At 37.0% G+C, this 13803-nt stretch overlaps 2 protein-coding genes and 7 non-coding genes across 9 annotated transcripts; 7 read left to right on the plus strand and 2 right to left on the minus strand.

Annotated features, from left to right (window-relative positions):
* The first annotated feature begins 384 nt into the window (after positions 1 to 384).
* Positions 385 to 967, plus strand: LOC115766597 (general odorant-binding protein 56d-like). The gene is made up of 2 exons (XM_030710584.1): positions 385 to 491; positions 554 to 967. Exons 1-2 carry the CDS (start codon positions 438 to 440, stop codon positions 890 to 892), a joined length of 393 nt encoding a protein of 130 aa, XP_030566444.1. The 5' UTR covers positions 385 to 437; the 3' UTR covers positions 893 to 967.
* Positions 968 to 1142: 175 nt separating this feature from the next.
* Positions 1143 to 1753, plus strand: LOC115766596 (thioredoxin, mitochondrial). The gene is made up of 2 exons (XM_030710583.1): positions 1143 to 1370; positions 1445 to 1753. Exons 1-2 carry the CDS (start codon positions 1201 to 1203, stop codon positions 1695 to 1697), a joined length of 423 nt encoding a protein of 140 aa, XP_030566443.1. The 5' UTR covers positions 1143 to 1200; the 3' UTR covers positions 1698 to 1753.
* Positions 1754 to 2764: 1011 nt separating this feature from the next.
* On the plus strand, positions 2765 to 2838 carry Trnai-aau. The gene has a single exon. It is a non-coding gene; the product is annotated as a tRNA-Ile (tRNA).
* Positions 2839 to 6956: 4118 nt separating this feature from the next.
* Trnam-cau lies at positions 6957 to 7028 on the plus strand. The gene has a single exon. It is a non-coding gene; the product is annotated as a tRNA-Met (tRNA).
* Positions 7029 to 7201: 173 nt separating this feature from the next.
* On the minus strand, positions 7202 to 7273 carry Trnae-uuc. The gene has a single exon. It is a non-coding gene; the product is annotated as a tRNA-Glu (tRNA).
* A 202-nt stretch (positions 7274 to 7475) lies between these two features.
* Positions 7476 to 7547, minus strand: Trnae-cuc. Its single transcript has one exon. It is a non-coding gene; the product is annotated as a tRNA-Glu (tRNA).
* A 320-nt stretch (positions 7548 to 7867) lies between these two features.
* Positions 7868 to 7939, plus strand: Trnae-cuc. Its single transcript has one exon. It is a non-coding gene; the product is annotated as a tRNA-Glu (tRNA).
* A 352-nt stretch (positions 7940 to 8291) lies between these two features.
* On the plus strand, positions 8292 to 8363 carry Trnae-uuc. Its single transcript has one exon. It is a non-coding gene; the product is annotated as a tRNA-Glu (tRNA).
* Positions 8364 to 13329: 4966 nt separating this feature from the next.
* On the plus strand, positions 13330 to 13401 carry Trnad-guc. Its single transcript has one exon. It is a non-coding gene; the product is annotated as a tRNA-Asp (tRNA).
* The last annotated feature ends 402 nt before the right edge of the window (positions 13402 to 13803 follow it).

Here is a 13803-nt window from a genome sequence, read left to right on the forward strand (position 1 = left end):
GCATTAATTCTTATTCTTACTTTCTCGGTTTTTATTAAATATCGCCCTCATCGAATTGACCCAGTGCCGCATTTTACAGCAAATTACAAACTGTATTTTATGTATTCGAGTAAACAAATTAATGAATATAGAAAAAAACTAGAATTATTTAAAATACAGAGTAGTTTAGTTTCAGGAAACAATTAATAAAAAAAATACATAACATACATTAAAAATCATCATCATTTTTACAATTACATTGTCAAAAGATAAAGTTAAAAAAAATGCAGCACTTGCATTAAAAGTTTTTTGAACGAACAAAAACAACTCGATTAATAACTGCAAAAATCATATAAAAGTGGAGCGCAGCGTAAGCCCAGTCAACAGAACGAATACCAAAGTGCTGCGAGTATTAACTATATACACCATATATAAAATATAAAATATATTCGCTAAAAATGAAATTCATGATAACTTTGCTCAGCTTGGTGACTTTGGCCCTGGCAGCTGATGTGAGTATCAGAGTTAATGTTAATTGATGCGTAAGCCCTGACGATTCTGTCAATTGACTCAGATAACTGAGGAGCACAAAGCAATAATACGGCAGCATGCCAACGAATGCACCCAGCAGGAGGGCAACACCAAGGAGCAGGCAATGGCACTGCGCAATGGCAACTTTGACGATACCGATGAGAGGATCAAGTGTTTTGCCAACTGTTTCTTGGAAAAGGCCGGCTTCATAGTCGATGGCCAGCTTATGCCCGCTGTAGTACAGCAAAAGCTGACAGACGTTGCCGGAGCTAGTCAAGTGAAGGCCGCTCTAAGTGCCTGTGATTCCATCAAAGGTGCGAACAATTGCGACACCGGTTTCCAGATCTACCAATGCTTCTATAAGAATCGCGCTTTTCCCTGAAAGCCCATTCTGTAACATTTATTGGGCGCTTGAGTTTCCCATAAATAAAGCTCCAAGAACATCATAAATTATTTCCAAACTATTTGCTTCGGTAACTAGCATTAAGTCTGCTTAGCCTTTAATTTTATTAGGATCCGTAAATAAACTCTAGAATCTGTACAAATTTCCATTTCCCCTTATAGTAGGCTGTAAGAAGTAAGTCATAGCAACCTGCCTAGGAGTTGTACTTTGTTAGTTATGCTTCTCATTATTTGTTGGACAACGCTTTAGATCAGAACAAAAAACAGTTCAAATCAAAATTTATAAAAATGTCGGCAAAAATGAACTCGATACAGTTGAGACTTTTAAAACATTTGCTAAGCAGAAGCTATCGTAATTCACCGTCAAAGCGGGCCATATTTGATATAGCTAACCTGAAAGAATTCGAGAAGAAGGTAAAGGGCTCCAAGTTGCCAGTATTGGTAGATTTTCATGCCAGGTAAATGCGTTATTGGATACAGATTGACCATCGATGAATTTCGCAAAGCTAAAACATCCTTAATCCATCTATAGTTGGTGCACGCCTTGCAAAGCGCTCACTCCTCGCCTCGCAAACATAATATCGGAGCAGCGGGGCCGCCTACGTATGGCCCGCGTCGATATCGATGAATTTACCGATTTGGCCCTGGATTATAACGTCGGTTCGGTGCCGTCACTTCTCGTCATGCACAATGGTAAGGTGCTTAATCGTTTGGTTGGACTGCAGACATCAGATTATATTCGAAATTGGCTTGCCAAAGTGATCAAAAACTGTTCCCCTAACTAGATTAATATATTTGTGTATATGAAGAGAAAAGTAAACGCAGGTTGTTTTCCATAAAACAAATATCGAACAAACACGTTTTTAATTAATTTTCACCATTTTAACGAGCTGCCGTCTGGCGATTTACCAGTGCAAATATCGGCGCCGGCAATTCAAAATGCAAACAAAGTCTCAGCTCAACTCCTGCTCATTCTCCATTCTCCATTCTCCATTCTCCATTCTCGTGTCTCGCTTCTCTTGTCTCGTCCGATTCTCAAACAATTTGTGAGTTGGTTGAACCAACAACAAATACAATGCGTATAGCTCGCCGTATTCTCAATTGTTTGCGCTAGCCCAAAAACAACACAGTTACTGAAACTCCCCATTTATCTACGTATCTAGATATCTATCCACTGCTCTGTGTGTTTGTGTGTTCATGTATCTATCCATCTCTATTTGCTTTTGCTGGTTATGTGCGCCACTGTTGTCCTGGGCTTGGGGAATACTGTCTAATTGATTTTGCTAATGTTGCTTTTTAATGAAGTGTCAAATGTGTTGCTTGGTTGGGGTCCCTCTGTGTGTGTTTCGGTTAGTGCATAGCCTTCAAGATGCATCTCATGAGGGAACAATGGATAAAGCGTGTATTGAGTCCTTGTGCTCCCCAAGCATCATGGAAAATGCAGCGAAAATTGCGTAAATGATATGAGACTAGCTTTCAGCTTAGCTGAAAGTAAAGCTTAGTCTAGTTTTTGTCATGGAAGTTTTCGAGATGGGGCTTAATTTTAAAGAATTTGCGACAATTTTCAAATGCAATAAAAGTGTAAATGATTTATCTATTCATGTAGCTTCACTCATTCATCGACTCATATAAATGGCATTGAGTAATTATTCATAGATGCATAAATAGACATTAACCTACACAGAAATCAATTAGATAAGCCAAAAATAAATCAATAATATAAAACAAATTTAAACAATCTTATCACACTAGAGATAATTATAGCATATACGCATATAAAATTCTTATTTGGATTCTTTATAATTGGTTACATTTATTTCGAATAGCTCTCTAAACATCCTCGTGTCACGTCGGCCCATTAGCTCAGCTGGTTAGAGCGTCGTGCTAATAACGCGAAGGTCGCGGGTTCGATCCCCCCATGGGCCATAACCAACTTTTTTTTATTTTTAATATGAAAATTATTTATAATTTACTCATTTTTTTCAAGATATAAATACCGGAAATTTTAATAAATAAATAACAATATTTTTGTGCACACTTTAACTAAACCCAATTATTTATGATACATTAAAACTAATGACTAACGTTTAAGCAAAAAATTCATGCATTTAGTAAATACACCTTAACTAGCAAATTTTGCGTGCTAATACGTACTTTAAGCTTAATTCTGCATGCATATTATTTTGTTTAAACGCTTTTAGCATGCAGCTTAATAAAGCAAAGTCTATTGCCTCTTCCTTGTTTCGAAATATTTGCCCAAGGTCTCGTTTCATCCATCACACAGCCCGCATACATAATACGACAGACTAATCCTTAACCCTTTTGCCATGCTCTCACACAGATTACCATAACCATTTTGCTTGGTTGATTTAGAAGGGAGGCTGTCTAAAGACCGACAACACTTATGGCCATAAACAAAATTGAAATTATAAAGTAAAAGTGTGGAACAATTACCCAACGGAAAAGAAGAAGAGTTGCTTTTTTTTGTGTATGGGAAACTGTTTGTGCTGGGCCCACAAAATAGATGTGCCGCAATGTAATTGAGTATTTGTATTCAATTAAGACTTATTTCAATATTTGCATAACGTCGAATGCAACAGTCCAGAGACTCTATACGACGCCAGACAACACTCAGTTGCCAGTGTTGTCAGTGTTGCCAGTGTTGCCAGTGTATTTTCAGTGCTGTTCAGTGTAAATCCCCTCCATATGCTGGAACATAATTTGCTGAAACGAAACTTGAACAAACAGAAGGGCTGGACACCAGGAGCAAAAGCAGCAGCAAATCTGTGGGTTTGGTTTTTGAAGCTGGGGTGTTTTAATCGGCAGTGGGAGTGGTTGGCAAGGGGGGTGGGGGGGTGAACATCATGTGTGCAAACTGTCTGAATTTGACAGCCCGCATAAAGCGGCCTGCAGACAACTGTGCTGCCGCCTAGGTAAACAGGTAAAAGAGGTGGGCGTGGCTATAAATGCATTGCCCATCGCGTGGACTTTTAGTGTATCCGTGTGTGTGTGTGTGTGTGTACATGTGTGTGTATTGTTTGTTGTTCGTGTGTGTTTTATGTCCTCTGACACAAAATGCAACAAATATTAATTTTTATTATGCAAACATTGCTTTAATTACATTATTTTTGCGTATAGTCCTGCAGACAAACCAACTTGACGTGTGTCCATGTGTGTGTGTGTGTGTGTGTGTGTGTGCTTGTGTGCGGTTAACTACCTCCCGCCACAGTCAACTCGCCCTTCATGCCACTTTGTGTGTGTATGATCAATCACTGGAAAATTGGATTTTCATATGGGCCGCAGTGGTGTGGCGTTTATGCAATTTCCAGTGGTCCTCGCAGCAGCCTTTTGGCTGCAAAAATCAATCGGTTGCCAATGTGGAAACGTACTTTCCCCGACCTGCCTCAAGCAACATCTCCACCCTCCGCCACCACCCCCCATCACCGCTGTACAAGCACAAACACAAAATTAATCAGCAGCCATGAATTGGTCAATAATTTTTAAATACAAATCAAGTGTTAACTGCGGCGCTTCATGCCCAACATCAATGGGCAATTTCAGCGCGGTAGTCTAGGGGGTAAAAACGGGGCTTAAAAAGCTGTATGCGAAACGGTTTAAAAAATCATAAAATTATGTATAGAGCTCTTATAGGACTCATAAGTTCTCTTTAAATGTTACACATTGATTATCGAGTAGCTGCTTCATGGCAGAAATTAAAAATAAAAATCTGGGAAAGTTAAGGCCTATCATTAAGACAAGTTCTTTTATACTCAAAGCATGTATGTTGATTGTTATTATTGTTAATTTAACTTAGCTTAACTTATCTTTTACTCCAAAGAAATATCTGGTGTAAGTAATCATAGTATATCTCTTGAAAGATTTATTTCATGTTTTAAATATAGCTTATCTTATCTTATATTCATCGACCATTTTTCCATTGGATTTATTTATTTGTTTTAATATAGCTCAACTTATATATAACTCAATTGAAATCTCTTGTGAAAGTTATAGCCTGCTATAAGCAGGCAATTTATGGAAAGATTTATTTAATTGTGTAATTAACCTTAACTTTACTCAAAATAAATATCTTGTGAAAGTTAGGGCCTGGAATTAAGATCTCTCTTAAACTCATACTCTCTTATACTCTCTCTCTCTCCCTCTTTCCTCCTCCTCCACCTCTTCCTCCTCCTCCTCTCTCTCCCTCTCTTATACTCAAGCCCCATAGACTGTTCCATGAGAAAATTTAAAATAATATTCCAATCACCAACCGATGTTTTTTCCTCAAACACGTTCCAGACTTATAACCATATCGAACGTCATTCATTTGTCTTCTGGCCAAAACTTTGAATCACTAAGACCGCAAATGTCTCGTAACGCTCCGCACACATTTTGACACTCAAGCAGATACTGTATTCAGCCGGAACCCTTTTTGCCGGCTCAAACCATTTTGGCAATCAATATAAACAGACACGGAGCTATACATATGAAGATATTCTACAGTTTTTGCAAGGTTTTTTTTTCGTTTTTCGGTTTGCCATTTTTTCGCTTTTTTTTCGTTTTTGGCAACCAGATCCATCGTCTCGTCCGGCTTTGGCCATGGACTATGGGCTGCCTGGCGGAAATTCGATTTATTTTCATCAATATTCAATGTCAATGCAACATCTTCGTGGCCAAAACCAAAAAGCGTACATCAGGCATGTCGAGAGCCAACAGCAATTGCAACAGCAGCAGGGGGAGCGGGTGCCATGAGGTTAGAGGGGCGCCATGGAAATGGACTTTGTGGCTTGCAACTTTTTGGGGTTTTCCTATTAAAATTTGATGCGCACGTTGTCGTTGTCTCTTGTCGCAGCTACTTCTCCCCTACCTCTCTCACTCTCTCTCTCTCTCTCTCTCTTCCTCCTACTATCCCTCTAGCATTGCCAGTCGAACACACACACTTGACGCTTTACCATTGCATATTTAAACAAATTTATTTGCAATTTAGTGTTTGCGGTCTCTGAACATTTCCCATTTGAAATGGGCATTGCCGAAAAGCAGAAGTGGGAGTCCTTCACCTCTGTTTGTACAATGCAGTGGCTGGCTGGCGGCTGCCTTTTAAGTGGCGCGCGAAAATTAATTAAAATTTTTGGAATTTATTGACAAATATGTCAATTTTATTTCTACTAGTTGCATACAAATCATATTTGCGCTGCAGTTGAGCTTTATTGTTGCAAAACTAACATATATGGCGAAATATTACAAAATTTGCCAAAAGCACTTGTTAAAATTGCATTGATAAAGAAGATTTATGGGAAATTTCTGTTATTTGCATTTGCATTTATAAATTTTCGAATATTTAGGCTTTCGAAATTGGACGAGCAGTTCCGGGTTCAACCCTCAAGCGAGATTAGGGGCGTTTTGCTTAACTAAATAAATTTTTATATTTAGCATTTTGATTAATTTAAAAATTTGTAGGCCCTCAATAAACTAAACGAGCTGTTGCGGGTTCGAACCTAAAGCAGCTTTGATAAAGATAGGCATATTTTCAAAGAAATTTCTAGAATATATGCATATTTATAGAAATAAATCGTAATTCACACACTAAAGTATATATATATTTTAAATAAATGGCCTAAAATAGTTTACCTAGATTCTTAGCTTTTTGAGCAAACTTTAAGGTCAGTTTGCAGACCAACAGGAAAATGCACGCGGGGCGCGCGCATTTATTAAAGCCATATTTGTGCCAGAGGCAAAAATTGTCGCAGCAGCATCATAACTAAAAGATGTAGCAAGTGGCAACGGTAGAGGAAAACGCAAGCAGTGCCGCATGCAGCTTGCCGATAAGAGTCGTCAACGTTGTGTGTGTGGCCACAGCTAAGTAAATACGTAATCCACGTGAGTCGTGGTCGAGTGGTTGCTCACTGCGTGTGTGAGCGAATACACTCAGTGTACTTGTGTGTGAGAGAGAGCAAAATACTACTCAGTTGCTTTAGAGAGTCTTTTCAGTTGGCGGTTTGTGCGCAGTCACTATGTTTAATAGAACAATAGTTGCAAAGCAGCCAACAAGCAGAGTGGCGCAGTGGAAGCGTGCTGGGCCCATAACCCAGAGGTCCGAGGATCGAAACCTTGCTCTGCTATAGAGTACTGTGGTGGAAAACTGTGATTTCCACTTTTTTATATTTGCTAAAATCACTAAAGTATTCAAACAACCCCACTCAGAGCTCACTGAAAGTATTCATCCAAAAAGATGTTTTTATATTTTGCAGGACTTTGTAAAATGTGCTCACATTAGAAACTAAAAATGTTTTACTTCCCATACCGGGAATCGAACCCGGGCCTTCTGGGTGAAAGCCAGATATCCTAGCCACTAGACCATATGGGATTGATCAACCGTTTGCCAAATAACTTATTTCAATGCACTGCCTTTCATTTCAGACAATTTGGGAGTTTTATTAAATCAATAAACTTAAAAATACATGATTACCCTATTCTAAATGTATTCTGTCAAAAAAAAAAAAACCAAAAAATTATTGCCACAAATTATTAATTTATTACTGGGAGAATAAAACACAATTAGCTCGTGCTTCCCATACCGGGAATTGAACCCGGGCCTTCCGGGTGAGAGCCGGATATCCTAACCACTAGACAATATGGGATGTGCTCGAACTTTTGCTTAAGCGGGCATTTGAGTTTCATGACAATACATGTTACTATTGAGTATTAACTTTCTGAGCTGTGGAAAGCCTCTATAAAAATTAAGGCACCATTGAATTTAAATATTAATTAATGTAGCAAGTTTTATTAAGAACAAGAAAATTGATTTTGCGTTTGTCCACTGCAATAATTAAATATCAGTTAACAATAGTGTGCAATATTATTTATTACATAATGATATGCATATCTTATTGAGAAGATTTAAAAAATGTATTGGCTGATAGCAAATATAAAGCCGGTGTTTGGCTGCGATTCACACATCTCCCATATTGTCTAGTGGTTAGGATATCCGGCTCTCACCCGGAAGGCCCGGGTTCAATTCCCGGTATGGGAAACAAGTAGAATTGTTATTTTTATTGTTTAAATTTTTTCGGCAGTTTTGGCAGAGTAAATTTATTCATCACAACATTTTTATGGTGACGAATGACGCACAACGCAATGCATTCAGATGATATGAATTGGATTCAGCTCATTTCCAATTGTGAATAAAAAATTATGTTTTGTTGTCATTTTAATTATAATTTGAAAGTTATTTTTATAACAATATATTACTTAGTTTTTGAAAAATACGTTCACTGTAGGCGTAAAATACATACAGCACCAACAAAACCAAAACTTTGGCTAATTTAATTTGTTGTGATTCAATAAATATAAGAAAACTGATTTATGCTACTTCCATCTATGTATCCCATATGGTCTAGTGGCTAGGATATCTGGCTTTCACCCAGAAGGCCCGGGTTCGATTCCCGGTATGGGAAGTACTTTTTTAAAATTATTTTCAATAATTTAAGTATTAAATATTTTCTAATATTGCTATTAATTTGTGAAGGTATTCTTAAAATAGCGATAAAGAATTCAAAATAAGATAGCTTTTTATTTTTTCGAGCACTGTTGGCTCATGCAGTGCGCGCAGCGATCGTATATTCTTTTTTCTACTTTTTGTGCCCAACAATTCTCAACTGGTTTTAGCACCGGCATGTTGGTATGCTTGCTGCTTGGCACGAAACAATTGTCATTAGTAGTGGTAGACTGACGTTCTACCCAAATACTAAGAGGCCAGTTGATGATACAAAATTATGATACTTTGTGATTATAATTGAATACCACGATTCTGACGGGGTTGCTCCTGCCTAGAATTGTCGGTTGTACTGATGGTCTCTAAACTAATGACAAAATTCCTTTCTAAATAATAAATTCAAAAGTAAATATTGTTTACAATTGGGTGTGGCGGAGCAGATTGAACTGCGGTGTACGATGTTTTGGCAAAGTGCTGTAGGAAGGGGCGGGCATAGCTCCATATGGCATATTGGCATTGGCACTTGTCTGTGCGCTTATTGATGCCCGTTGCCCATTCAGTTAGCCCGTCTGCCTGGCTGACTGGTTGTTGCGCTGAAGTAGTGGGTGCGGCCTGTTGTCGGCCGTGGTCGGTCGTGGCAACGAAATCATCAGTGAACTGTTGCCGCCGCCGCCGCCAGCCTCTCATCATTTTGTCTGTGTGTATTTGTGTGGTGTGTTCCGTTCTTTTTTCGGCGAAAATTTACATAAAAATCGCATTACACTTAACATCCACTTTGCTAAACGAAGCGCATGAAAGCGGGCGCAATGTGGTTTGAGTTTGAGTTTTCGGTTTTAACGTATTGGATGCTCGCCAGCTCGACTGCGCTTTTGTAAGCCCCGACACGTGTGTTTATGTGAGTGTTGTGTGTGTGTGTGTGTGTGTGTGTGTCTCTTGGTCTGCGCAAAGCGGTTTCAAGTGCATCGCGGCCTACGAAAATTAAATTAAAAAGCGCATCCAAAACGAGCAAATGAAAACCATTTTGTGGTTTTTTTCGAAAAATAAAAATCGTATAAAAAACATCCAAATTGCAATTTGTCGAGAATGATCTCTATTTGGACAGCACACTCTATATTTATAAAGGAACCAATGGGAAGTAGGCGAAAAAAAAACAGCATTTGAAGCTGGTTAAGTGCCTTTTATTTAAAGTGAAAATCAGGCTTATCTATAGTAAATAACTAAGATCTATTAAACCTAAAAGAGGAAGCTAGGCTTTCTTCATTAGAGCTAACAATGAAAAGAGGCAGCTGGAATAATATGTTAGCTAAGTAAATCCTCAACCGGAGAGAGTTATTTCCTGACTTATTCATCATCATTATCATCTTGTAATACCTTTATAGAGACAATAATGTCATGGAATGTGTAACGCACAGAAGACAAATCCGACCCTATAAAGTATATGTATACTGGATAAGCATCAATAGACAAATTGCTTTAGCCGTGTCCGTCTGTTCTTCCGTTTGTCCGTCTGTTTGTTTCTAAGCAAGCCAGTCTTTTAGTCTCTCAGAAATTTGAGGGAAGTCCGTCTTTCTATTCCAGGCAGTACATATGTCGAGAGGGGTCCAAAAGTAGGTCATTGTATGAACAAATTTTTGCTTATTAAGAACAAATTTATTCCCAAACTCGGCTTTTATAAGTATATACTATGCTCCTTACATCTTACAAATTAGAAAGAAATTATTTTGAAGTTGAGCTGAAGGCTCGCTAGCGCTCTCTTTTTTTTATAGTATTATTTATAATATTAATGCATTATAGTTAATCTTAATAATAATAAACAAAATACATTTATGCAAATTCTTATTTACATCGGGCCACTATATAAAATGAGGTTCATGGATGGAAAACTTTTTCAAGATGTCTTAACCATACGCGGCATTAACTATTTTCCCTGTGCTTCTCAGATACGAGCAAACATTATGAGTATTATGAAAAGGTTCGGTCTGCAAGGGTATTTAATCTTCGGAGTACCGTTTATCTTTTTATACCCTGAACCGATTAAAAATGGGTATAAGGGTATATTGTATTTGTGCATAATGCAAATGTATGTAACAGGCAGAAGGCATCTCCGTAAAGTATATATATTCTTGATCAGCACCAATAGCCGAGTCGATCTAGCCATGTCCATCTGTCTGTCCGCCCGTCCGTCCGTCCGTATGAACGCAAGGATCTCAGAACCTATTTGAGCTAGAGAAATTTTAGATGAAATTTAAGATGTAGGTGCTCCGATAATCGATAACTTCCTCCGTTTCCAAGCAATCGATACAAATCGATATCGATATCCTGTTTTTTGGGCAATTTTGGTAAATAATAAGAGCTAGAGTCACCAAACTTGACATATAGCTTCTAAAATATAATATATATATATATATGCATTTGATGTTGGAAGAAGAGGGTTCAGGGTATCCCCTAGTCGGGAGCTCCCGACTAGAACCTCTTACTTTATAGTTTATTTTTTTAAATATTACTGATTGAACAGAACAAAATTAAGCACAAATAAAGTTTTTGATTCTGTTTAGACACGTTAAATATTTTTAAAGAGAGAAAAAAGATTAATTAGAATTATTTTTAAAATATTAAGTTATTTACTTCATTTTATTTACATGTTTTTTAAATTTATTTTTTAGGCTTATTATATCTTTAGTTAAACTTCTATAAATATTTATGCTTTCAACTAAAACCAAATTGAATTGTCTGAAAAAAAGGCTCTTATACTTGCGTATAGTTGCTTTTGCTAGCTGCCAATTGCAGTTGGCGACTCACGGCGCACGTTAAGTGTTTAGGCCATTAAACATTTATGGGGCATAGTTAAGGCGATACACGCTAAAAACTTGGCCAGCTGTTGTTATGCGCCTGGTTATTAAATATAATTAACGCACGGCGATTTGTTGTCCAGCGCCATAAAATGAAGTTGTAGCTTGAATGTTAAATGTTGAATGTTGAATGTTAATCATGGCGATGACCCGTGGCGGGGGCCCATCTGTTGTCCCGAAATGTGCAGCGAAGCTTGGCGAAACAAAAGTCAACACACAAATTAGTTGGAAGGATCCGAAAATAAGGAGACACCCAAACTGGCTGCAGTCGTGGGACGACAGTCCCGCCCAGGCAATATACGTAATACATATTTAAATGCAACTGATTAATCATGAATATAGTTGTTGCTGTTGCTGTTGCTGTTCACAGTTGTTGTTTTTGTTGTTGCTGCTGTTGCCGGTCACGTGACTGAAAACAATTTGACTTCAAACACATTAACAGTTACGGTCGATGTTAAAAAAAAAGTATAACTGAGAAGCGCGCAGAGGGGCGATGCGGGTTTGTCACCAACATTCGAGGCACAGTCACTAACTTGGCTAACTAAAAGTTTTCATGCATTGTCGTTGACAGTGCAATAAACATGCCAAAACAACAACTGCAACAGCAACAACAACAACAATAACAATAACAGGAACTTATGAAAACAATAGCGTCAACTGACCCGCCCATATCAACGCCCCCTGTGCACGCCCACGCCTCTGCTTTACCTATTTAGGGTGCGGGTAGAAGAGAAAGAAAACTCTTTGAATTAGACACGAAGCCAGTAAAATATTTAGTTGGTTCGAATGTTGGGAATGGCTTAGATAGAGATCCTGGAACACTGTAATAGATGGCTGCCTTTTTCTAAGAATTTACACGAATTTTTTTCCCTTTTTTTTATAAATTTTACAGAACATTTGTCGGAAGGGCCAAGTGACTGATTTATGCACTTTGCGGACATTCTTCAGATAAGCTAGTGATGTTTTTGGATAAACATAAAATTTGTTTTAAAAAGGCTGTAAGTAGCTAAAAGTATTGCGTAAATGTACTGAAGATAAATCAATGAATATTAACATTGAATATTAACAATCTATAATTTTAAAATAACATTATTATTTATCCCTATTTAGCATTTTCTTTAACTTATAAATTTTAATTAATATTTTTATAAATTATTTATTATGTATTGTCTTTATCATCTATTAGTTACTTTATTATATTTAAGCATTTTAAATTATATTACTATAAATAATCTATTAGGTGTTTTATTTTTTTTTTTTTAAGTATTAATTTACATTATTTGTCATCCATAAGACGTTTGCCTAAATTTATAAATTTGAAAAATTATTATTAAAAATCATATGTTAGGTATATTCCTTTTGTTATCCACCAATAATTTTTTATTCTTTTAAATTTCAATTGTATTGTTTGGGTAAGCGTCCCAAACTTGAGAGACTTTCTTTATTTATTTCCCTAAAACAAAAATGAATATAAATATTTCTAATATATTCTATATCCTTCATATGCATATATGTACCACACATACATATGTATTGCACATTAGTCAGGCTGTCGTTTATATTTTTTCGCCCTTCGCTCAGTTCCTTTTGCTTTTGTAATCAAGAAATGTTGGCTTGTAATGGTAAATATTCATTACATGTGTGCAAATTCGCTCACAACGGGCAACAAAATTTTAATTTTTTTTTTTTTCTGAACTGAAAAATAGGGTGACTAATGGGCCATCTCAAGAGCTAGCTGTGCAAAGAGGGTTGTGACTGCACATATGTACATCCATATACTATGTGTGCATCTAGGGGAGTCGGCTGCATGACATTCATTGTGTTTAATGAACATCCATTACTTTCGTGCGTTTTGTAATGTCATAAATAATCGCAAAACGTGCAGCGCAGCGAAAACCATAAAAAATTTGCCAATACTGCTAAAAATAGCCCGCAACAGATGGCAGCAATTGGACATGGCAAGTGATTCCTAGTCTATTTATAGAACTTTAATTCTCTAAGTACCAAATGTATCAAATGCCCTAGCAGTCACCATAGCATTCAGCACAAAATCAAGTTTTAATCACCCGTTGTCATCAATCCTCGATAGTATAGTGGTTAGTATCCCCGCCTGTCACGCGGGAGACCGGGGTTCAATTCCCCGTCGGGGAGGTTTGTGTAAGCAATATTTTTATAAAATTATATTTATTTTTCAAAATAATTTTTTCTTTTGTAATGGGATTTTAAATTAAATACAGGAAAGTATTTATTCTAAACGTGATAGAAAATAATTAATACTAGAAACTCCAGTATGTTAAGGTATCAAGAGCCAACGCTCCGTAGGGCAGCATATAGCAATAATGTTTCTTAATGTTTATAAAATTTGATAAAGATTTTTAATTTTTTGTTTTCATTTACTTTCTATGTATATATGCCATATTTGTTCATATATTTGATATTTTATTATAACTTAATTCATGCCTATGACGTGACTGGCTTTCATACTGAGTGTACCCGGGTTCGAAACTACGTTAGGCAAAATTGCAAAACTGTTTTTGTTTATTTATTTTGTTG

The sequence above is a fragment of the Drosophila novamexicana genome, unplaced genomic scaffold (genome assembly GCF_003285875.2).
Source record: "Drosophila novamexicana strain 15010-1031.04,08,12 unplaced genomic scaffold, DnovRS2.1 tig00001209-arrow-arrow-pilon, whole genome shotgun sequence".
Classification (NCBI taxonomy): Eukaryota; Metazoa; Arthropoda; class Insecta; order Diptera; family Drosophilidae; genus Drosophila; species Drosophila novamexicana.